This window comes from Prunus mume, linkage group LG3 (genome assembly GCF_029339155.1).
Source record: "Prunus mume cultivar Tortuosa linkage group LG3, ASM2933915v1, whole genome shotgun sequence".
Taxonomy (NCBI): Eukaryota; Viridiplantae; Streptophyta; class Magnoliopsida; order Rosales; family Rosaceae; genus Prunus; species Prunus mume.
The window spans coordinates 2,685,569-2,710,756 of record NC_142700.1 but is presented as its reverse complement, the minus strand read 5'-3'; the positions used below and the strand labels follow the sequence as shown (position 1 = coordinate 2,710,756).

Sequence of the window (25,188 nt, the reverse complement as noted above, 5' to 3'; positions counted from 1 at the left end):
ACTTGCAACCTTTACTACATGTGTGTAGTATGTTGGATAAAAGCAAGCATATTCTTCATGTCACCTATGGCCAATTACTGACCTATAGAATCCAATTTACAATATTCTTGTTATTTTTTACAATTGTTTTTGTATTAATCATCATATACATTTTTGGATAATAATTAAGCAAATTATAATGATAAATATTAGAGTTGGGTAATCTTATGGCTGATAAAATGTCACAAGGGTAGCAAATACGAATTACGCCAATTGATCAAAGCAATGTGTACGCTTCCTTGCACCAAATTCAATACCCCGTACCTTACTATCACTGTGTCGAGAAAAAAAAAATGTGAGAAGGGTAAAGTAGTAATTTGACAGAAAACGTTATGTGTTTAGTAGTTGGGAGACTTAACAACAGTATTTGTGTCTGATACTGGAGAGATACTGTTGGTATATTCTTCTCCCGTATGTCTCTTATATCCAATTGGCTGGCTGTCACAAACACACGCACTTGAAGCCTCCAAAAACATCACACGCTCATCAACGCAAAACACACAACCATCGCCAATCGAAACCCAACAGACACATACACAAGGAGCTCTCTTTGTCTCTGTGCGTGTCGTGCCACTTTGTGCAATGGTTTCGTGGTTCGGTCGTGGCGTGGAGGACGGGTTTGAAACAGGGCCTCTCTGTCTCTGAATTCTCAGCTTTTTCTTAACCTGTGACGACTTTCCTGAGAAAATGAAAAGTGGGAGAGAAAGTGCAAGAAAGTGACGAAAATGAGACGGCTGATGCTCTTTCGAGGAGTTTTGTTCTGGGTCGACTTTCTATTGTCAGCTTTTGGTGGCTTTCTCATGTTTTCTTCTGGGTATTTTTGGTTGTATTCATGACTTTTTATGCGCTTCCCCTGCTTTTCAGAGGCTGTTAATGGTACACTTGTTCTCTCTCTACATATCTCTCTTTTCTTTTCATCAATTGTCGTACTCTATATTACACACAAACACACGCAACGCACACATATATGCCATGGTTTTAAGTTTCTTATTGAATTTTGAACTTTTATTTTGGAAAAAAGAAAGATTCTGGGTTTAATTTCTTGATGTGAACGAGTTTAGTGTACCAATTTCGTTTATAATTTTGTTTTTTTTGGAATAAATGGTTAATGGGATAGAAGGAACCTAGTATGTAAATAGTTGTATATGTATAAAGAAGTTGATGGGTTCTGGAAATTGAATATTTTTGGGTTGCATGTTGGATGCATGAGGTTTAGAAGAAATAAAATATGGATGTCAAGTTGAAGTCCCAGTAACAGAATGGGGAATGAAAAGTATGAATCTTTTTGTGTTAGTGAAATTTGTGAAGGGATTCGAGAGCCTCAATTAATCCATACATGAATTTGTAATTATTAGGTGGAAGATGCTTGATTCATGTACCAAGTGATTAGTTGGAGTAAGAGCTTCTTGCTGGTTTTAATTTTTGCTCTCCTTGACAGATTTTAAGTTAACCGGCTTGTGTTTCCAAAATGCTTCTCAAATTTATATTTTGGACACTGAAAGTCTAAAATCCAACTCTTTTTCCAAGCCATCAAATCTGTATGCAATCTCAAGTACAAGCGTTTGCAAAGCTCCAACTTTTAAGATTGCAGCATCATATAACACTTTCTATCTCTCTCTCTCTGAATTTAGGTTTCTAAATTTTCTCTATATGGAAATGAAATATTGCAGGTTTCTTTGAATTTTTACAGTAGATAGTAACAATAAAATAATAATAATAATAAACTACCCAAAAAGAGCACATGCTGAAGATGCAAAATTTCCAGAAGATCCTACTTGTGCTGAGTTATATGAAGCTCCTACTTCTTCGTCTTCTTCTTCTTTCCTTGAAATTTGGTTTTTTTACCAAGTGTTAGATCTCTATCCATTTGAAGCCATTACTTTCATGCACAAGAAACTAAAACGATTAATGTGAAATCTAAATTACATGTTCTGTTTTCTGCATCTACTTGTGTGGCCCCTTCTCAAACGTTTCTCTCTTAAATTATGGAAGACTGTTATATCTCTCTGTTTCTATTTTCTTGTCACACTAAAAATTAAAAGGTGGTATTGATGCAGGTTTCCCAGAAATGTTTAACTGCTTAAAGAAGCTCTTATGACTTTTGGCATTCACAAATGGTTATTTTATAGATTTCTTAGAGTACTCCTGCAGTAGTTAGGCGATGTTGTTGCTCGTTGCATGGAAACATCATACTTTCAGAGAAGCTCCCAAGATCTTTCGCAGTGACAAATGGTTGTTCAGCTACCTCTCTGAGAGATCACCCAGTATTTGGCTCTGAACTGCAGTAAACCAAGCGCTAAGATAGATTTCTGTTGGGTAGATTGAACTTTGTTGATCTAATTCCTGCACTCTGTTGGTTTAATTCAACTCTTGAGGCTAACCTCCTTTGGCAGTGGATAAATCCTGAAAGAAACTTTGGCTTCGTTTTGGGGCAAATCTCCTTTGGCAAAAGAGACACACACACACACGTGTGTGGATGTCTCTCTATATATATTATATTAACAAGTGAAAGTTCAGCTCTGTTGGGCAAATCTCCTTTGGCAAAGTTACTTAAGTTCCCTTTGGTTGGTTGATTTTATTCTGTAGCAGATGAGAAGAGTTCTTCCGTTTAGTTGTCATCAATTTATCTCGAACTCCAGCCTTGCTTCAGGGCAGATCTCCTTTGGCATTCTGCTTGCTATTTCTTAAGCTTCACCTCGACCTCTGGGAAAGATATCATCTGGCAGTTGCAATTCCTTGATACTTCTGCATCTCCTTTTGAAGTTTGTCGTGGGAAAATTTATTCTGGTTGAAACTTCACTCCACCCATCGGGCAAATCTCATTTGGCATTTTGAGTCCACTGTTGACTCCTGTTACCCCTCTGTTGGGCAAATCTCCTTTGGCATTTGGAGTCCTCGTTGACTCCTGTTATCCCTGTAGGGCAAATCTTCTTTGGCATTAGATCTCCAGTTGTAGTGGTGAAAGTATCCTATTGGAAATACTAGCACATTATCTGTATCAAATATCAAGTGGATATCCAGCTGAAGAATGGATATGCTCCTCAGTGACTCTGATTGGGAGAGTTTTAGTGAGACTGGAAGTAGTGAGGATCACGAGGAAAATGAATATTTCTATGGCGGACATGCCAGTAGTATATTGTCTAGCCTGGAGGCTACCATTGGGAAAATTGATGACTTTCTCTCGTTTGAGAGGGGATTTATATATGGGGACATGGTGTGCTCTGTAAGAGATCCATCTGGACAAATGGGAAGAGTGGTTGGGATCAATATGTTTGTTGATTTGGAGAGTGTTAATGGAAATATGATAAAAGATGTGAACTCCAAGAACCTTTTGAAGATCCGGTCCATTTCAGTGGGGGATTATGTTGTTTGTGGTCCATGGCTTGGAAGGGTGGATAGAGTGGTTGACCGTGTTACTGTTGTCTTTGATGATGGGACGGAGTGTGAGGTCACTGCTGTTGATCAAGAGAAGGTCTTACCCATTTCTCCAAACATACTTGAAGATCCACAGTACCCATATTATCCAGGACAGAGAGTGCAGGTCAGGCTTTCAACTGCTTCCAAGTCAACAAGGTGGTTATGCGGTAACTGGAGGGAAAATCAAGATGAGGGAACTGTTCGTTATGTGGAAGGAGGTTTGGTGTATGTTGATTGGCTTGCCTCTGTTCTCATGGGATGTGATTCAAAATTGCCTGCTCCTCCACGTGTGCTCGATTCAAAAAAGTTGACTTTGTTGTCTTGTTTCTCTCATGCAAACTGGCAACTTGGGGATTGGTGTATGCTTCCAGTTAGTGACCATAAAGCTATCATGGAGCAGGCTTTTCATAATGCATCTACTTGTGAGCTCATTAACCAGCGCAAGAAATCAGAAAGAGGATTCAGGAGAAGAAACACTAATTCAAAATTTGAGGAAATCTTTGTTATCATAAAGACAAAGACAAAAGTTGATGTTGTGTGGCAAGATGGTAGCCACTCTTTGGGATTAGATTCACAGACATTAGCTCCAGTAAGTGTTGTAAATGATCATGAATTTTGGCCTGAACAGTTTGTCCAGGAAAAGAGTACTTGTGATGATCCACACTTGCCTAGTAGTCAAAGATGGGGTGTTGTGCAGGGTGTGGATGCAAAGGAAAGGACAGTAAAGGTGCAATGGAAAACTATCACTGCACCTGAAGCAAATAATTCAGAGGGAGAGAAAATGGATGAAATTGTAAGCGCTTATGAACTGGTTGAGCACCCAGATTACTCCTACTGTTTTGGAGATTATGTGTTCAGGTTGGTCCAGAATCAGTTTGATGAACAAGCTGATAAAAACTATCCAAACACAAAGATTGGCATGAGCGAGGAAGCTGCTCCGATAGACAAGAACTGTGGTGGGGATCAAGACGAGTGCACTGATAAATGCTACCTATCTCACATTGGAAGTGTTATGGGCTTCAGAGATGGAGCTGTGGAAGTGAGATGGGCTACTGGTATTACAAGCACGGTATAAATTTAAGCCATTATTGTTTGTTTATTCATCATTCTGTTTGTTAAATGATTTCGAGCTGGTGTTGGTTTCCCATTAGATTATGATTTCATTTTAAAGTTTTTTTTGGTCATTGTTACAGGTGGCCCCTCATGAAATTTTCCGGTTTGACAAACATGAAGGTTCAGCTGCAATCCCTGCAGAAGATGACATTGAGGACTTGAATCGAGCTATGATTCAAAATGAAAAACAACCTTCTAACCTGAAAGGAAAGGTACAGCCATCTCTCTCTCTCTCTCTCTCTCTCTCTCTCTCTCTCTCTCTCTCTCATGCATGTACGAAACAACAGCCAACTGTTTGTGGTGGCATTTTTCAGTTTCCACTTCGCTGGGTGGCAAATGTTTTTGAAACATCGGGTTGCATTTGAAGTTCATGAAATGACTGTTGAATTGGGTTGCATTTGTAACAATAGTTGGCTCACATCCTAACAGCTTAAGTTTTTTTGGAGCAACGGTTAGTTAACAAAAACTTAACCTCGTATTATAGCCAAAGATCTTGAGTTCAAATCCATGAAAACCTCCCAATTTATGTTGGGGTCAACATGTTTGGTTACCTTGGGAAGAGGCCCACACATTAAAGAATTATTTGTCTGCATTTTAACAATTTAAGCTTATCCAAACAATTGTAAATCAACCAAAAACTTACAGTTTGCTTCCTATAAACTCTGAATATCCTGTATCGTTTGCATTTTCCTCCCAACAAGCTGAATAACATTTCTATGTTCAGGATTCATTGAATTCGGATGATGCCAGTAAAGGTTGCAAAAAGTACACAAGGGAGTCTAGTTCCTATTTCCTTCCTCAAGCTGCTATTGGATTTTTCACAAGCATAGCTGCGAATCTTTTTGGATCCCATGATTCTGCATCACTTTCAGGTCCTTCACCATCAGTCTGTATTTCTGAAGTTGGAAATGAATCTGAGATCTCCCATGAGAAAGGAATAGTGGAAACTTGTGACCTTTTCACTAAGCCACATTCAACGGCTGAGCTGGAAAGATTTGGAAAGAAAATTTTGATTGAGGAAGGCAAAGAAATTGAGGGGAATAGCCTTTCACATTTAAAAGCCAATGAGACTGCAGGTCAGTTCAGGCAATTTGACATGGTTTCTGATTGCTCAGACCACAATTTTCATGGTGCCAGCAAGGAGTTAATATTATCTCAGGTTAGAAACCGGATGAAATTTCCATACAAATGTACCACTTCATATTTCATACACTCAGGATGGTCTTATTTCTTATCCATTTTGTTCCCTCGTAGGTGAAAAGAGGCTGGATGAAAAAGATTCATCAAGAGTGGAGCATCTTAGAGAAAGATCTTCCTGGTTAGCACTTCGTCTTCTTTAAGTTTAATTTTTAATGGTTTTCATAGCAATAGCATGATTTGGTAACATAGAGCAAGACTTGATTGGGAAGCAGTAAATATATAGACGAATTTCTGTTGGTTAGGAAAACCATGAATTGATAACTGAAGGGATATTCTTATTCTAAGTACTTTTAACACTCACTAGAGGCCCCATACTTACTTAACTTTGCTGTCATCAACAGAAAAAATCTATGTCCGTGCTTTTGAGGAAAGGATGGATCTTCTGCGAGCAGTCATTGTTGGTGCACCTGGAACTCCATATCATGATGGACTTTTCTTCTTTGACATTTATCTTCCTCCAGAGTATCCTCATGAACCGCCTGTAAGTATTTACATGTGGTTGTGCAGTTCTGTTATTTACATTTATGGCTATTATAGTGAGTGCTAATTTAGTTTGTCAATCTTAAAATTTTATGCAGTTGGTGCACTACAGATCTGGTGGTCTCCGTGTCAACCCTAATTTGTATGAGTCTGGAAAGGTCTGTCTCAGTCTTCTTAACACATGGGCGGGTACAGGCACTGAAGTTTGGAATCCAGGGAGCTCCACCATTCTTCAAGTTCTTCTCTCCCTTCAAGCCCTTGTGCTTAACGACAAGCCATATTTCAATGAAGCTGGATATGATCAGCAGGTGGGAAGAACTGAGGGAGAGAAAAACTCAGTAAGCTATAATGAAAATGCCTTCCTCATGACTTGCAAGTCCATGCTGTACATACTCCACAAGCCACCTAAGGTATGATAGTTGTTTTGGTAATATGATTTTTTGCTTAGGGTCATACTGGATAAAGATAGTGTTCCTCTGTAGTCTTTGACGTGAAATCGCATAAAATCATACTTTTATAAGATCATTGAAATTGTCTTGTTTGGTAAGTATGGATTGTAACTTAATAATGTGGATGCAGCATTTCGAGGAGCTTGTGGTGGAACACTTCACTCGGCGCTCCCAAAATATTGTAATGGCGTGCAAGGCGTATATGGATGGGGCTCCGGTAGGATGTGCTGTTGATTTTCAGAAAACAGAAGATAAACATTGTAAGGGAAGCTCTACTGGGTTCAAAATTATGCTATCCAAGCTCTTTCCGAAATTGGTAGGGGCTTTCTGTGATAAGGGAATTGATTGCAACCGGTTCATTGGGCCAGAGAAATGAACATGGTGCAAAAGTTGTAATATAAAGGTAACCAAGCAAGACATTTCTGTCATGTGTATAAATAAGTCCAGACACTTTCAATCTGTGTTTGGTGAAAGATTGGTCATGCTCGTGTGTATTTCTGAGGTTGTGGTTGTTGTTGTTTGCCAAAAAAGAATAAATAAAAAAGAAAGAGAATCTATGGTTTGTTTGTATCTGTGAAAAAATGACTTTGTAAGATTTGTTATTCTGTATTATACACTGTCTTGCATACAAAATCTATGAAATAAAAAAGCAAGAGTTGAGTTTGTGTGTTAGATGGTTTAAGTGATTTGTTTGGTTGCCAAGAAACGGACAGAAAGTACTGAAAGAATCCCTTATGTTTCTGTACCCCTTTTCTCTTCGGCCGTGTTCTAATTATATCTTAATCATGGCTAATACTTAGCTTTAAATAATCATATTAATATTTGACTAGCCCCTTGGTTATTTATTTATTTTTTAAAGAATTAAGAAAAGATAACATGGGTAGTTATGTTCTACAAAAGTAGAACTTATTATCTGATTTTTTTTTTAATATGAAAAAATGTGAATTTATCATATTATTCTTATTTAATTAATAATTTTAATTCTTAATATTTGAATTAATCAATGATATTTTTTGATATTTTGAATGTTTTATCATTCTCTGTCTTTTGCTTTATATATATAAATAACGAATTATTAGTCTATATTAAAAATAAATATAAAGAAAATTTGTTAGTATAATAAGAGCATTTCCAGGGAATAAATTAATATTTGATAACGAATATTAGTCCATATCAAATTCAAATTTAATGTCTAAGCTAAGAAAAAAGAGAGCTGAAGTAAGTAACATTAAAAAATTGCAACTTTCTCTGCTCATGTCCTGCGATTCAGGTTCTTCTTCAGTTCTCTCCCTCGTTGCACCGCGATGGAGTCCAATTCTTCATCATCTTCTTCGGCTCCATTGCATAAATCTAGGGTTAGGGTTCTTACAATTTTGCCAACGAGGTCACTCCTCTTATTCTTCTTCCTTTTCTTCTGCATCAATTTCACCACCACAACCTCAAACTCCATAACCCAAAGCTCAGATTCTGAAACCTTATACTCCAAACACTGCAACGACGTCGTGCCGAAGTCGGACACAGACCCCACCAGGTGGTTTGTCACCAACCTCTCCATCCAAGACATTGGCTTCAGGAACGGTTACTTCACCGGCGGCGATCAGCTTTTCAAGCAAAACCTGAAAACTACCGAGGTCGATGACCTGAAAGCTCTCTCCTTTGTGCCCTCTGACGTGGGTAAAACCCTCACCGAAGGCGTTTTCAAAGTCAGGGCAACCTTGCATCTTCGAGACTACTCCATCTTCCACAATTCTACGCGTCGGAATTTGCGGTTGGTTTATTTCAAAGGTCCGAGAAGCCATTTTCGGAAGGGCTTACTGAACTTTAGGCTTGATGGGTACTACTCAGAATCTTCTAAGAAGCTTTGTATGGTTGGAAATGGCGGGTCAGGTAATTTGAGGCCTCTTAGTGTTGTTCTTAAGCTTAATTATCCGCAAAATTCAAGTATTTATGACAGTTTAATTACTGGGATTTTAGAGAGTTTGAGTGATAAGCATGATGGGGATTACTTTGAACCCCTTTTGATGTTGGGTTTATATCAGAGTTCTAGTTATGAATATAAATTAGCTGGGAAAGATAGTGAGAATGGTTGTTTGCGTGGTGACGATAGAGGAGAGAATTTAGGTGTGGGCAAATCGAAGCGTGGTTTGTGTATGTTGCTTGGTAAACTACATGAAAGCTTTGAATTGGAATATGGAAGTGATTGTGGCAGTGTGAATTGCAATCCTCTTGGTGGGAATGCTGGATATGTATCTTCTTTTGTTTATTATGGAACTCGGTGTGCAAATGGGAGGAAAATGCAGATGTTGTTGGGTTTTCCCAACTCTAGCTATTATGGCATCAAATTTCCGTTTGACCCTCACACAACCTTCATTACTGAAGGGGCATGGGATGAGAAGGAGAATCGTCTGTGTGCTGTTGCATGCCGGATTTTGAATTTTACAGAATCTTTGACTCATGCTTTTGTTGGAGATTGCTCAACTAAATTCAGCTTGAGATTGCCAACAAAGTTGTCTTTATGGAATAGGTCTACTGTTGCGGGGGAAATGTGGAGCATCAAAGAAGTGAATGACTCAGGTTACTTTGCTAAAATTGGGTTTCACACTTTGTCGGGATGGTTGATGAAACTCTTAGATTTCAAATATGAGTATTCTGAGAATGATGATATGAGAAAAACATGTGCAGAAAAGAAGGCTGGGAGAGGCAAAGGAAAGATATACCCTGATGAGTTTTCAGTGGACATGAAATTCGGCATGACAGTGAGAAACAGTAAAGGACAACAAGCATCTGGTTATTCATCCCCTTTATTTGTGGATGATGAGCGGGTTTATGGACGCCGGTTTTGGGATAAATTGCCGCAAACAAAATCATCAATGCTGCTGAACCAAAGTCATAGCCATAGCAGTCCGATGAACGTCAGCTATAAGTTGTTCTTCATATCTGATTTTGGTTTTCGTCATGATGTTTTCCCATCTAAAGCAGAACTATCTGCTGAAGGAATATATGATAGGGATTATGGTAATCTGTGCATGATAGGATGTAGGCACGTACCAGTGAAAAATCAAACATTGATTAAACAGGATATGTTAGACTGTGCTATTAAAATCATTGTACAGTTTTCTCCATTGGATACAAAGGATGGCCAGAATGTCAAGGGAACTATTGAAAGCACAAGGCGGAAGTTAGACCCTCTTTATTTTGAACCTATTGAGTTTTCTTCAAATTCTATTTACACTAGCCAAGCTGCAGCATCCATTTCAAGAATCGACTTTGAGATCAGTATGGTTCTGATTTCCAACACCCTTGCATGCGTCTTTGTGGGCTTGCAGCTATTATTCGTGAAGAAGCACCCAGATGTTCTCCCATTTGTTTCGATTGTTATGCTTATTGTTCTTAGTCTGGGATACATGATTCCACTTCTGGTCAACTTTGAAGCATTGTTTGTGCCAAATAAACACCACAGCCAGCAGGATACTTTTCTTGGGACTGGTGGATGGCTTCAAGTGAATGAAGTAATAGTCAGGGTGTTAATGATGGTAGCTCTCCTTTTACAGCTACGTCTTCTCCAACTGACGTGGTCCTCAAGACAAGGTCATGGAAACCAGAAGAGCTTGAGAGATTCTGAGAGGAAGGTTCTTTATGCAACTTTACCATTGTACATAGCTGGTGCACTGATTGTTTGGTTTGTGAACCTACGCAAAAACGCTTACCAGAGATCACACAGGCCATTTCAAAGACCACACCGCATGGCCTACCGAGTGTCTACCCTCCACCATCTTGCTTACCAGCAGCACTCTCTCCGGGAGGATCTCAGCTCTTATGCCGGCCTCGTACTGGATGGTTTTCTGCTCCCACAGATATTGTTCAACTTATTCTTCAATTCAGGAGAAAAGGCTCTGGCCTGTGCATTTTACCTTGGAACCACCGTACTTCATGTGCTGCCTCATGCATATGATCTTTACAGAGCTCAGACTGGTACATGGTTCCTTGACTTATCATATATTTATGCAAACCAAAAAATGGATTTTTACTCCACTGCCTGGAATATCATCATCCCCTGTGGTGGTCTGCTGTTTGCTGCCATTATTTTCTTGCAGCAGAGATTTGGTGGTCGTTTTGTTCTTCCCAAAAGATTTAGACAGACTTCTGTATATGAGAAAGTCCCTGTCATCAGCAATGAGGAATTATAAGGGACATAGATTTTACCGAGAACCAATTTTTTTGATAATTGAAATCTAGTGTGCAAAATATATATCTTCTGATGGGTACGTTCTTTTGTCTAGTCTGCAAAATTTAAATTGTCAAAACAAAATTAAAACAGAAAACATGTCGCTTCAACAAAAATGTTTCAGACATCATTTTTCTGAGCAATGTCACGATGCATGCTTCTTTTTGAAAAAATTAAAACGTTGAATCCTACACCATTCAATTTCTGGCTAAAGAATGAAAAACTTTGCAATTGGTTCCTCCTATAGTATATTTATTTATTACTATCTCCATGATTGCAATTGTTGTTTCACACCAAAACTGATCTTGGGTTTATAAGATATTTGGTTGCTTGGGTAAAATCGATTGAATCCAAGATGTGGGAGAAGCAACATGCCATTAATAATAATAATAATAATATGCTCTTTAAATAACCAACCTAGCATAGATTAGAAGCTACAATAGATATGAACAATATGTACAGAACCAGATCCTGAACAACGACAATAACAACAATGTGGTTAAACCACTCTACGGAATTAACCACTCAAATTACCCTCTGTTCGTTTCACTACAAAATCTCTAGCAAGAGAGGAAGATGCTCTGATTAATTACAAAATCAGCAGCTGAATTCACGGATGAGAAAATCATGTACGACAACACCACAGTACGATGCGACTACCTTTGCTCCGACAGTAGAATCGAAGAACAGTCTTACTTGGTCTGTTGTAAACCTAGTCCCGCCTCATGACCTGAAACGCAAAGAAACCCAGTTAGATAATTTGTAAAAGATTACAGCCGACATGGACTACCCGAAAGAAAACACAAAGCATAAGTGACCAATGAAATATAATAATAAGCAGAGTCCAACCTAAAACATATTACATAATGGAGGATTTCATAAGTTGAGATCGAAATACCTCTGAATGAATGCATCACTGAGACTTTTTGCCGGTAAGAATACGAGATATCTGAAGACCCCTGCTAAAGGCTTCATTGAACAGGATCCTAGTCTGCATTGACTGAAACCCAGGTAACCATGACAGCAATGCCACAGGAGCCAAAACAATTACTCCAAAGAGCAAATCATACAGTCGAGCCAACGAAACCACAGTATCCCACACCACTGTAGACTGCAGGAAAGGTTTAAGTACCTGAGCTATTAAAATTATACCCCAGCCAGTAGGGATGAACGCCAAGAAACTTGAGACTATATCGAGAAATTCGAAGTGAGTGAACTCGAGCAGCAATACAGTTACAAGTACCAAAACCATTATGACAAGAAGCTGAACTAGCCGGTAGTAGATATGCTCCTTCGCTGCATATTTGTCCTGAGCATATGCTATGACTATATAAATCCCAACAGCCACTACCATGTATATCCAAGATAGCAAGTAAACAGCTATGCTGGTATTTCCACGGGTAATATTTAGATGGTACACAACACCATACTGAAAGAAGAAGAAACGAAGATCCAAAAGAATTTCCAATAGCTTTCCCCAAAGACCAGTTGTTCGCAGATGGTCTTGTTCCTCATACCACCATGTTTCCCAGCTATGTTCAGCTTTTGTAAAAACCCCCCCGGAATACCACAACCAATTCATAAAATCTTCAAAGTCATATACAGTTTTCAGCCAATCAAATCCAGAAGGGTTGAACACAAACGGGGCCATTATCCACGACAATACGAGACACCAGCTTGAGATCGTCATGGCAATGTAAACAAAAGTATTCGTAGCTACAGAGTTATGAGCAGCAAACACTATTAAAATAATCCCAAGCTCAATTGCCTTCACAAAATGGCTTCGAGCGTAGAGTCGATAGTTCTCAGCAAAGCTCTTGTGTTGTACCACAAAGCCACGTCCAGTGGCTCGGTACTTTGCACCCCCATGAAGAATAGTACGGCCGAAGAAGTGGGTACGAGTTCCCATTGAGAATGTGTAGAAAACTGAAGCAAGCTGCAACTGCATTGTTAAGAAATCCCAAACTGCTCGAAGGAAACCCAGTTCAAGAGAGTTTTCAACAATCATTGGAAGGGCAGTGAAGAAACCTAGCTGGATAATAAACTGCTGATTCAAGATCACACCAAGTGATTTATTGTTTGCACTGTCCTTGATACCACTGAGAGCAAGAAAAAGACGTCCCCACAAGAAGGCATAAACAGTCAGTATCACCATCATCGTGTTAAAGTAGAACCCAGCAGTCGAGTAGAAAAATGAAAGCATTCGAAAGAAGTCCAATCTATGACCCAACCGGTACACATCTCTGCTTAAAACCTGCTCACCATTGCCACTAGCAACCTTGGCCTCAAACATGGAGATCTGATTCAGCCCAACATCCCTCCCCTTGCCCACCTGTATATATTCATGGTGAGTCACATTGCCACCTCGCAGTGTGCAATTGAAGCCAGCAAATATGTCCTCGCTGATATTGATCACTTTGGAAGCCTTGCTTAATCCACCTCGAGGCAAGAACCAGAACCTGTCAAACACATCTGGATGACCATAGTGCATTCGCACTTTCAAAGGGTTTGCCAGAACACGCTGGTTCAGGGTCACAAAACTCATCTCCTGAGCAGACATGAACCAAGCAAGAGACGACACGGAGCCAGTGAAGATATTCTCGCGGACTCCCAAGATAGTCGGCCTCCTGATACCATAAAAGTTCTTGAACTCTTCCAATAAATTCCGCATTTTAAGTGCCTCCTCAAAATAATTATCTTGGTTCATGTCAATGGTCTGAACTGCATCACCCCTTGTGAAGATTATGGCATGGTTTTGATTTTCTGGTTTGCCTTCACCAAGCTTCAATGGACCAGGCAACATGATCCGATAGATCTCAACCTCCCTTTGAATCTGCTGATCAAATTTAACAAGGACAGAGTAGTACTCAACCTCATCCCTCCCCAAGTGAACCTCATCAACATAGGCAACTCGAAGAGCCTCATTGTTTTTCATAAGATATAAGATCTCCTCAGCACGGGAGTCTCCCTTTGTCTTATGCTGCCCGTATAATTGGCAGGCAACCACATATGTGAACTTCAACAGAGCAATCCCATGTTCATTCCCCTTAAATAAATAACTAACACTGCTACTTGTTCTTCCGAGTTTCCGAGAAGAGGATTGCATGCCTGACCGTACACCATCCAACCCGCTATTTTGGTTTATCAAAACATGAGAGCCAATTTGCTGTGATCCATCCCTTATGTCCATCTCAGATGCAGAATCAAGAAATGCAAGCATCTTAAGCGCCCTATAGTAGTACATCATTCCCCTCACAGTGCGAGATAATGTCTGACCTCTGTGCGATGCCCAAAGACGGAGATCCCTAGCCTTATTAGTAAAGATTTCATCGTCATTCTCCATGCCCTCCCTGTACATCCTCTCCATAAAATGCTTCCACTCATCTTCATAAATCTTCTGCAGATAAAACAGGGTGGAAATGCCATCTTCGTTCTCACTTCGAAGAAATTCTTTTCCATACAACACTTCCTCATCATAGTATGGAGTCAGCACACTGAAAGCCATCATTTTTTCAACATATGGAGCACGGGGCATGTTCATAAAAAGTGAATTGCTAAAGAAAGCAATACGTCGTCTCGCCTCAATATTTGTTGGGACATTGTGCATTGAGTCTCTAGAAGTGAGAATTGTATGCAGACGGCGCAGATGCCTAAAGCAGACCTCATCCTCATCATCAGGAAACTGGATTGCATTTTCAAAAAGCAAGCCTGCATCAGTGGCTGGACTACAAGTTGCGAGGCCTTCCAGCCTCAAGGTTTCCATGGACTTCTTCAACCTCGGGAATTCACGAACGGAAAGTTCGTACAAGGCCTGCAACAAATTCACTGCCTTACTTTCATCTTTCTTTCGTTGAATCAAAAGCTCAATAAGAGAAATCAACTTTGCATGAATTTGTGGAAGCAGTGACAACTTATATGTAACCGTGACCTTCCCACTCTGAATACATTGATCCAGCTCCTTGAAAATTTTTGAAACAATGGAATTTTCTTCTGTGCCATATTTAACGACCACAAGAAGCAGATACTTGATGCTGTCATAAGCTTCGATGACAGCACACCGGCGATACTCACTCTTGCATATCTTCAACCAAAGCAACTGGTCGCCAAGTTCCTCACCCAGCTCTTCTGCCTGACTTAGAGCAAGCAATAGTTCATTGCAGAGGAGGCAACATGGCCAGCGAATAACCCTAATGTTCCAACAATTAGGTGGCAATTCCATGAGCTCAAGTTCTCGATCACTGATGAGATCTTCCTCCCTGAAAGTTGTCATGATTTCATTCCATATCAAGGCAAACCTGGTAGCTTCTACTTGGCTTGATTCAGTCTTCTGGTAGGCTTGACCAAGTCCATACCGCAATTTCAGTCTGCGGATGGCATCACGGAGCTTCTTCACCATTGTCACCTCAGGACGTAAGGACTCCTCCTCCGGCATAAGATTAAACTGCAACGCACTAGTAAAGAACTGAAATCTAAGCCTTAGCTGATTGATATTCCGGATCTCACCCAAATGTGAAAACAGCCCAATTGTTGCACCAACTAAGGATGAGAAAATGGCAAACCATATTTGCAGATCCATCAAGTAAATCAACACAACAGGAATCCACAACAACACAATTGCTATTCTGTTCCCGCTATTAAAAAAGATATGTATTTTGTACTTGGTATCCCCTGCGTCCAACAGAGTTTTCGTTGGGGAAACAAGAGGCCTGATCTGAAGGAAGTAACTGAATGTGAATTTTGAAGCCAACACAACGATCCAGAACATTGTATACTTGACATTATTGACAAGCCCTTCCCTCAGTCCACGACCCACAAAAATCCGTGTATGAAACCACCATGTGAATACATAGAGTATACTAAAATCCAACCCTTCAAGAAAGTTCCTGACCCAGGGAACTATAAAGAGAACCAATGCCAGCACTTCCGGGATGACGAAAACAAGTGCAGCCTCAAGAAAAACAATAATCCTCTGATTGGCCGCATCCGACCACCTCCCATCCGAATTCTTCTGATCCCAAATCCTCGCATAAAACACCGAAAACACAATAGTCCATGTTGCGGCAGCTGCACCCTTCAGCACCATCCGAACACCAAGCAACATCGTCTCCCTGGAAACTAAGCTATACTGAGTCCCAGCATCAAGCACTGCTTGAAGAAGGCGAAGACCGCCCCAAGTAATAAACAATGTAAGCAACTGCACCTGATCGTCCCTTCTCTCCAACGCCTGCCAGGGATAATCTGTCTCCTTCCATGCAACAATAATGGAAGCCTGTAAAAACAAGATTAACAAAACCCAGAGCTTATCAAAGCTCCTAAACACATTCCAAAACGACCTCTGCTCCACAAACCCCGTCTTCCCGACCCTCTTATTCTTCGGGGTGGTAGCAAAAAAATTACTTGAATAATTAATAGGCCATTTCAGCCTCTGGAAACACCTCCGAGACCAAAAGTACTCGTTAATATCATCATAATTGCGCCAAGCAGAGTGAGGCGCAGTGCCATTTCTGCTGCTCTCAACCTCAGTCTTAATAGTCTGGTAAATGGGCATAACCACACTCTTCAAAAACCCACAGTGCCCCGAAACCGAAGGCACAAACGGGCGACCAGTATCCGGGTCGATAGACTCATCAAGCACTTTGTTCAGTTCCATGGCCATATGATGGTAAATATAACAAACACATTCAGGGACGAAACGAAGGTTACCAGACTCGCCCCAAATCAGCAGGTACAGCGCCACGTAGAGCAGCTCGCGGCGGAGATCAGCGCGGCGTCTCGAAATGACGACGTTCGACTTCCGGCCCATGTAGGAGCACCAGGAGGTGTAGTTCTGCAGCAATTTGCCCCGGAATCGCCGGAGAACGCCGGCGTCGAGCGAGTCGACCAGGTTCGGCGGAGGCTGGAGCCGCATTTGGGAGTTGGCCAGGTGGAGGACCAAATGCTCCCGCTGATTCCGAACGTTGTCGGTTTGGAACCCGAAGGAGAGGCCGAGCCAGTCCATGAGGTCGTAGTTCGGGTTCCAGGGGACAAACTGCGGCTTCCGGAGGTCCCCGACGGCGCGTAAGGAGGCGGCAGCGGCGCGTATCTCAGGAAAGCGGAGCGAAGGGTGGTCGGCCAGGAGGTCGTGGATGGGGATGATGTTGTAGGCCTGTTGCATGGGCGGCAGCGGCGCGCGGAGTGGTCCACGGCCGCCGCGCGTCGGCTGCGGACGCTGCCGAAGATTCATAGCTCTCCTCTCTTCTTCTTCAGTTCTCAAGCTGGTCTTTGAGTTTCATTTTTCTTTTCTTGTTCTGAGTTGTGTTGTGTTGGTTGTTTGTGGAAGTGAGAGAGTGAGAGAAATGGTGTGCTGGGTTTTCATTACGGCTTTAAGTAACGTACACGCATATGCTACTGAAAGAGACGAATGGATGTTGTAAGGTGGAGGCACGCGCCAGAGGGCGGGTGGCGGAGGATGGTGGAGATACTGAGAAGGGAAGTGGGGGCGTTGGTGGGTCCGGACTCAAGGTGGTACCCACCACTGAGTATCAGAAATCAGAATATCGTGTAGCAAATCGGAGGGAGGGACGGTACGCAACGCAACAAACCAAGCAGCAACCCACGTTCTATGTTTGCCGAAACGACGGCGTATGATGAAGGTTTTGAACTTCGGATAGTGCGAATCAAACGGATATGTGTCACACATGCACATGGGAGCCTAGAAAAAATAAAAGAAGGAATATCCCTTTTATTTATCTTACCAGAAAAAACGAGAGGCCAACAAAAAGGATTTGAAAAAGAAAAAAAGTACATGCACTAAGGTCATTCCCAATGATCAACAACATAAACAAAATTACCCAAAAAAAAGATAAAAGTTGAAAGTTACTTTTTCATGAATGAAAAATAATGCCCCAAAATGTTGTTCGTATAATAATTATTTCATGCATCCGAAGTCATGTGTTCGAATTTCATTTTTCATAATCGTTTGTATGAAAAGGAAAAAAATAGTAAATTATACAAGTCATTAATGATAATAATAAAATGTCCTTTCAGTTCTTGAAACATAATCTTTACAAAAAATTCTTGAAAAACATCCGTTAATTAATTTGGACGGTAAATGAATGCAACATTAGTGTATATAAATTGTTAATTAATGATTGGGACCGACTGCGGACCGTTGGTGATGGGTTGGTTCTTGAGATTGAGAATAAAGTGGGCTTTTTCCCATTTTGTTTTTGTCATTAGAACAGCTGAAGCATAATAAAAGTGGGTTTTGCAATGTGTTTTTTGTTTCTTTCGGCCTTTTGCGATGTCGTTTTCCGGATCTGTTGGCATGTGGGGTTTTTTCCACGAGTTTTCAGCCTGGTGGGTCTCGTATCATGAAAGAAAGAAAGGCAGAGAATCTCTTACAGGAATTTATTATAAAGTTTATTTGTTTTTGGTAAATAAAATGAACGTTTATTTAATCACTTTCTTCATAGATTTACACGACATAGTCATGGTATATCACACGGCGATATAGCCCCAACTACTTTAAGAAGAACAATTAGTGACACATTTAATATATGTCTCTTCATTATCTTGGAAGTAACCATTAATAATCAATGATATTAAGGATGCAGAGTTATGATTTTGTAACATTCCAACGGCTACAATTTTACGTTGTTTATTGGATTTCTTCTTCGGAAATATTTTTGGTTACCATTTTAACCCAACGAATTACATTTATTTAAACCCACTATGCATGTCCCATGCATTTAATTTTGGGAGTTTCACTAAAACACCCAAAATGGAGGTTGAAATTATAAAAAAACCCAACACCCAAAATACTTTATAAACACACCCAAAATCCATCATTACACACACTCAAAACCCATTTATAAACACATCCAAAAAGTTGACTTTGGGGTTGATTTTGGGTGTATTTCTATGTTTAAATAGTGCTTGAATTTTTTTATAAATACATGTCTAGGATTTGGTTTATTTATAAATTTGTATTTAATTTAATAGCAACATACATTTGTTTCCATAAAAAGATTTGTCATGCGCATCTATGACAGATATTCCACGCATCCTCCAGTCAGAAATTAGAGTTCAATATTTTTTTGGAACAAATAAAAGAGAGCCAAAAGGCCCCAGATAAGCTCAGCCCAGCAGGCCCATCAGCAACTATATAATTTGCTTCTGAAGTCCCAATTCACAAGAGTACTTGTGTGACAAAAGAGAGTTTTCTCATTTCAATATTCACCAAATTCCTATGCACAAATTGGCTCGGAAAAGAGATTTTGAGCACAAATAATGGTGCAAGATAGCTAAAACAAACACTATAACTGTACATGATGCTTTAATGCAAGATCAAGAGCAAGAGGGTCTTCAATAACACAATCTAGTTAGACCTTGACATATTTCGCCTGGCCTAACGAAGAATCAATCGTCCAGGGCATCTCTGATTCGGTTATGCAATTCAGCATTTCGACTTACAATCTGATTGATCACAGTTCTGACAACAATTGGTAATGGCCTTTCCATAGATGGACCAGAAAGTCATAGCATTGCACTTGATCCCTGCAACAATGATCTGCCATGCGTTTCTGTTGGCTGTCCAAGCAATGCAAAAGACCCTAAAAATTATGAGTCTTCTCTTTCTGGTAAGGGATAGCTGAAATCCTCTAACAGCTCAGGCTCACAAAGCATTGCTACCAGGCAATTAGTTGGACCAGCTCAGGCTCACCAGTAATCCATACATGAACAAGAGCCATCTTTGAAGTGGTGGAAGCGAAGCTTATCACGAACAATAATTTCTCTTTTGGTAACAACTGACATAAACTTAATTGCTTCATGGCAGTCCTCGCACATTCGAAGGTTCTTTACAATCCTAATGGCCATGCCATCCTTGGTTTTCAGTAGCCCAAATGCGATCGCAAGCTTCTCGCTATGACATCTAAGGGCATATTCCCTCTCTTCTTCTTCCACTTCATGCATCACTGATTCAGGTACGGGAGCATAACCTGCTTCCCTGCACTGCGACATCAGTTCATCTAAATACTGATAAACTTCATTTGTCTCGGGATGGGACTTGTCACCCATGCTAAACAGGTACGTTTTCTGGTTCACATCTATTGTACTATAGCCAACTTGCTTTCTCAAGCTTCTTCCCATCATCATGTTTCTAACCACTTCCACTCGATCCATCCGACCTGCCAGTGCATATATATTCGAAAGCATTACATAATGACCTGGATTTTCAGGCTCAACCTCCAAAAGATGCTCAGCAACTATTACTCCAAGATCGAAGTTCTTATGCATCTTGCAAGCCCCAAGCATGGCAGTCCAAACAGCTGGGGCGGCCTCCTCAGGACCAAGCTCTTTAATCAATTGATATGCTTCGGTGAGAAGTCCAGCACGCCCAAGCATATCGACCATGCAAACATGGTGCTCCACTCCTGGCACTAAGCCATACTCTTGCCTCATGTTTGCATATGTCTCCCACCCTTCGTGAACTAGCCCTGCATGAGCGCACGCCGCCAAGACTGCCACAAATGTGACAGTGTTAGGAACAGGGCCATGAGCTCTCATTTGGCAAAAGAGTTCCACAGCTTGAATGCCATAACCATTCATTGCGTACCCTGAGATCATAGCCGTCCAAGCTATGACATTTCGTTCGTTCATCGAATCAAAAACTTCTCGTGCTTTGCTCACATTCCCACATCTAGCATACATGATGATTAGCGAAGTACCTAGAGCTACATTCACATGCAGCCCATTGTTAATAACATCATGATGCACCGAACAGCCTAAACCAAGAGCTCCCAACTGAGAACAAGCCGCTAAGACACTCACGAAAGTTGTCGAATCAGGTTCAACACCCAATTCCCGCATCTGATTAAACACCTCAATCGCTTCCCTCGAAAACCCGTTTTGCTCGTAACCCGAAATCATTGAATTCCAAGCTACAACGCTCCTCTCTGGCATTTTATCAAACGACTTCCGAGCAGCACCCAAATCACCAGACTTGGAGTACAAGGTAACTAGAGCGGCCTGAACAAATGAATCCGAGCCATACCCACATACCAAAACGTGCGAATGAACACATCTACCGAGTCTCAGAGCCGAAATATCGGCGCACGATTTAATCACAGACGTAAAGGTGTAACTCGAAGGCGCAATACGGAAACCAAGCATACGGTTATAGAAGAAAACAGTGTGTTGGGGGAACCCAAACTTTGAAGAGGCTTTGATGAGGGAATTGAAGAGGAAAGAGTCAGGGTTTGGAACAGAGAGGAAGAGCCGCCGAGTGTAGAAAATTGAGCCGGCTTCGCAAGCCAAAGTTATGAGCTTGGTGAGGAGAGCTCGGCTGCGGTGAGAGCCGGAGACAACAATGTGGCCATGAACTTGTTGCAGGGCTCTGAGAGACGGGCCTGCTCGGAGAAGAGCTCGGTAAACCGGAGACCGTGGGGTTGAAGAACCTGTGACTTTGGCTTCCATGAAAATAAAAACTTCGGGTTCGAAGTCCTGGCCTTGAAGCTACTACCCTAAACGCCCCGTTTCACACATCCATTACAAATTAGTTTACAGTTCGCGCCGCCGAGATAACAGACTCTCCAAACACGCGCAGACACTCTCAGTGCAAACTCACGCGCCACCGTCCGCCGAAACGCTAACCTAGTGGAGATCGCAGAACCATGAGCGGCCCCTCTTCCTCATCCTCTGTCTCTGATGGCACCAACCGTTCATGGCTTGCGCAGGGACTGCTCGCCGGAGCTGCTGTAGCAGCTGCGGCCGTAGCGTACACGGTGATATCCAGGCGCCGGTCCGCCAGGTTACGGTGCCACGTGCTGGGGATCATACCGGCTCGTTTCGCTTCCTCCAGATTTCCAGGCAAACCTCTGGTCCCAATCCTCGGCAAACCCATGATTCAGGTTCTTGTGATCGTTTTTCTTCTTCTTTTTTCTTTCAAGTTCATTTTTTAAGTTTACTTAAATTGTTGCATTATATGAACGCAATGTTAATGAAAGAAAAAAGAGAACTTGATTAATCATTTCAAAGGCTGTTTAATTGTGTGGTGTGGTGTGGTGTGGTGGAGACTAATCGGGATTTTGGGTATCAATTCTTTTGCGTTTCAAGTGTTTGAACTTTTGACAATGAGAAGTTTTCTTCTTCATCTTCTTTCTTTTCTTTTCCAATGTCTTTGACAAATGGAGGAAAACTGTAAACAATAGCATGGAAGTAGAATATGTAATCATATTTGGTATAAACTGGGCAGATGCTACGATCATTTGCTTAACTATCTTTTTGTGCCTTGTAGAGGACGTGGGAAAGAGCAAAACTTGCAACCACGCTGGACCAACTTGGTACTTCCAGCAGTCAACCTCATATGTTTTCTCTGCCAACATGATAAGTTCTGTGTTATTATGTGGTGATTTGTTGACTAAAAAGTTCTTAAATTTTCTCTTCTACTAGTTGTAGCTACGGATAATGAGAAAATAGCAGAGTGCTGTTTGGGGTTTGGAGCTGATGTGATAATGACATCAGATACTTGCAGAAATGGTAAGAGCCATGGTTCACAATATTTCTATTTTACTGATTGTTAGTAAACTTGAATTATTTTTTAAGTTTCTTATAAATGTCTGATGATCTGAAGGAACTGAACGCTGCAATGAGGCCCTCCAAAAGTTCAAAAAGAAATTTGATATTGTTGTTAACATTCAGGGAGATGAGCCTCTTATAGAGCCCGAGATAATAGATGGGGTTGTCAAGGCCCTGCAAGTAAGTTCTTTATCCTCTCATGTTAGTTACAGTTCTGCTCCTTCAAGATGAATATGTTATGAAATCACACTTTTTAACAGTCATTTATTGATATTCTGTTCTCTTTTCAACTCATATAGTTTTGTGAACTAGAATGATGAGTCTATGGCAATCAAATAGTCCAAATCATTATGTGGCTGGCTATAGATTTTATTCTTTAGACTTTAGGTTCATTTGTTTTTTTCGTTCTGAATGTAATTGAGCGTTTCTTCTCCTTTTTGTTTGATTACTGTTATAGGCTGCCCCTGATGCTGTATTTAGCACTGCAGTTACTTCTTTGAAACCTGAAGATGCATCCGATCCCAATCGGGTGAAATGTGTGGTGGACAGTCATGGTTATGCAATATATTTTTCGAGGGGCTTGATCCCCTACAATAAGTAAGTTTTACTATAGATTTTAGCATGTCTGCGATATAATATAACACCGTCAGCAACTTGATAAATTCTCATGTACACAACACAGGTCAGCCAAGGTCAATCCACGTTTTCCATATCTACTTCATCTTGGTATCCAGGTATCAGCATATCTTTATGTTACAGCACTTGTGAGCCTTTATATGTAATGTGTCTCCTACTTGTTGCCAACCAGTTATTCCATTCTTGTCCAGAGCTATGATGCAAAGTTCTTGAGGAAATATCTGGAGCTTGCACCTACTCCATTACAACTGGAAGAAGATTTGGAGCAGCTTAAAGTCCTTGAGAATGGATATAAGATGAAGGTATTGCTTGGTCATAAGACTCTTCTATGTATTTCGATCAATCTTATTTCATTTGATAAGTTCTTTTTCTCTCTCCTTATCAGTGAGCTGCTAAATAAGGCGTCAGAATCTGAGTATAGTTAGATCACATATAATCCGATGTTGGGTGGTTTTTCATGTATATAGATTGACTGGTATTTTGAAGAAATATTTACTTCAAACTCATGATTACCTCTCACAGGTGATCAAGGTTGATCATGAGGCTCACGGTGTTGATACTCCAGAAGATGTAGAGAAGATAGAATCATTCATGCGGGAAAGAAATCTGTCCTAGGACCAGCTTTTGGAAGTGAAAAAAGCGTTATTTGGGCATAAAAACTTAAAAGCACTTTCTTGGATCGTATAAGTGCTTTCTAAAAGAGAGTGTCTTCATGCTGCATCGTTTTATTCTTTCTTACTGATGATTCAGTTTTGTCTTCCATTGCAGACATATACCCATACTACTGTATACAATAATTCATTTACTTCCAAGAATCTTCTTGTTCGGTGTGATTGATCCATAACAATATTTGGCAAAAATGTATGTCTTGTTTGTGTTCTAAATAAAATGTATGTGTTCTGTTACCAATACAAGAAACCCTGAAGCTTTACTCTGCAGCATTTACTGCATGCAGGGTTGTCACCCATCAACCTTTCAGAACCCCCATGCTTGTCAATTTGAATTTGAAACCTTCACTCTGAGAAAAATACATGCCAATGTCCTATAGGGAACTCTTAGTTTTAACTTCTTTCCAACACCTTTTTTATGCTGTATATGCTGTCTTCATATAAAACCAGTAAACTCTCACACGACATCAAACACTTAAAACACAATTCTTTATAGGCTAAATTAATAGGCTAAACAAGCAACTTCATAAGCTTGTTACGTAATTAAACTCACGCATGTATCTTAAAGTAAACTCTCACACAACATCAAAGACTTAAAAACACAATCTTAAGAGGCCAAATTTGATTACATAATATAAAAAATTCAGTCAACAGGTGTTCAGGTGTGTATTCTAATTTCTAACCAACAATTTGATTGTTGATCATTCATAAATTAATTATCACAATTCAGTGAGTTGGTTTCATGGTGACATGGTCTATGGAAAATTCTCCTAATTCACCATTATTACGACGCATTAAATATGCTATGTCACCCCAACCACCAAGCTTCCCTTTGTTGTAAAGCTGTGGTGTTGTTGGCCAATTAGAATACTTTTGTATCCCCTCCATAACTTCATTGTCTGAAAGAACGTCGAAAGTTCCACATTTGACCTTCACTTTATTCAAAATGTGAACGGCCAATCTGCTAACTTTACATTTGGGCTCCTTGGGGGCTCCTTTCATAAAAAGCATGAGTCGATTAGAGTCAATGCTGCATCCGCCTTTTCAAGGCATCATCAAGGCCAGTTTGTGCTTGAATTTGCTCTTGCTCCTGGAAAGATCCATTTTCTTTTGCTAACTCTTGGACTGTCTCAAGGCTAGGTTCTCCGGGCTTAGCTGACCCAACAACCCTAGCAACTTTATTGGCCAAACAAGAAGGATCTGCACCTTCTAATGTATCAGTGACCTTTCCATCCTAAAAAAAAAAAAAAAAGCACAAAAAAAAAAAGACAAAGAGAAGAACAAGATACAGAACAATCAGAGAATTGATAAAGGTTTATGACATAAAGCTTCTTCTTCTTTTCTTATGAGCTGCGGGGGGAACATAAAGCTTCTTTTGATATCTGATATTCACTTCATATTC

General features: G+C 40.5%; 5 protein-coding genes and 1 non-coding gene across 6 annotated transcripts; 3 read left to right on the top strand and 3 right to left on the bottom strand.

The window, feature by feature from the left end:
- Nucleotides 1-488: 488 nt before the first annotated feature.
- PHO2 (phosphate 2) lies at nt 489-7,370 on the top strand. The gene is made up of 8 exons (XM_008226876.2): nt 489-915; nt 2,097-4,525; nt 4,650-4,781; nt 5,294-5,728; nt 5,824-5,887; nt 6,111-6,250; nt 6,348-6,659; nt 6,829-7,370. Exons 2-8 carry the CDS (start codon nt 3,068-3,070, stop codon nt 7,072-7,074), a joined length of 2,787 nt encoding a protein of 928 aa, XP_008225098.1. The 5' UTR covers nt 489-915; nt 2,097-3,067; the 3' UTR covers nt 7,075-7,370.
- A 537-nt stretch (nt 7,371-7,907) lies between these two features.
- On the top strand, nt 7,908-10,963 carry LOC103324767 (DUF2921 family protein, putative (DUF2921)). The gene has a single exon (XM_008226875.3). The coding sequence runs from the start codon at nt 8,003-8,005 to the stop codon at nt 10,883-10,885; it is 2,883 nt and encodes a 960-aa protein (XP_008225097.2). The 5' UTR covers nt 7,908-8,002; the 3' UTR covers nt 10,886-10,963.
- A 363-nt stretch (nt 10,964-11,326) lies between these two features.
- Nucleotides 11,327-17,258, bottom strand: GSL1 (glucan synthase-like 1). The gene is made up of 2 exons (XM_008226873.2): nt 11,822-17,258; nt 11,327-11,653 (listed from the first exon to the last, which is right to left on the bottom strand). Exon 1 carries the CDS (start codon nt 17,144-17,146, stop codon nt 11,837-11,839), a length of 5,310 nt encoding a protein of 1,769 aa, XP_008225095.2. The 5' UTR covers nt 17,147-17,258; the 3' UTR covers nt 11,327-11,653; nt 11,822-11,836.
- Nucleotides 14,102-14,181, bottom strand: LOC148918409 (small nucleolar RNA J33). The gene has a single exon (XR_016125753.1). It is a non-coding gene; the product is annotated as a small nucleolar RNA J33 (small nucleolar RNA).
- A 1,719-nt stretch (nt 17,259-18,977) lies between the features above and the next one.
- LOC107880645 (Pentatricopeptide repeat (PPR) superfamily protein) lies at nt 18,978-21,381 on the bottom strand. Its single transcript, XM_016792666.2, has one exon. It carries the CDS (start codon nt 21,379-21,381, stop codon nt 19,624-19,626), a length of 1,758 nt encoding a protein of 585 aa, XP_016648152.1. The 3' UTR covers nt 18,978-19,623.
- A 142-nt stretch (nt 21,382-21,523) lies between these two features.
- On the top strand, nt 21,524-24,036 carry LOC103324765 (3-deoxy-manno-octulosonate cytidylyltransferase, mitochondrial-like). Its single transcript, XM_008226872.2, has 8 exons — nt 21,524-21,815; nt 22,202-22,247; nt 22,357-22,443; nt 22,538-22,662; nt 22,940-23,079; nt 23,165-23,216; nt 23,310-23,420; nt 23,641-24,036. Exons 1-8 carry the CDS (start codon nt 21,579-21,581, stop codon nt 23,731-23,733), a joined length of 891 nt encoding a protein of 296 aa, XP_008225094.2. The 5' UTR covers nt 21,524-21,578; the 3' UTR covers nt 23,734-24,036.
- Nucleotides 24,037-25,188: the final 1,152 nt, after the last annotated feature.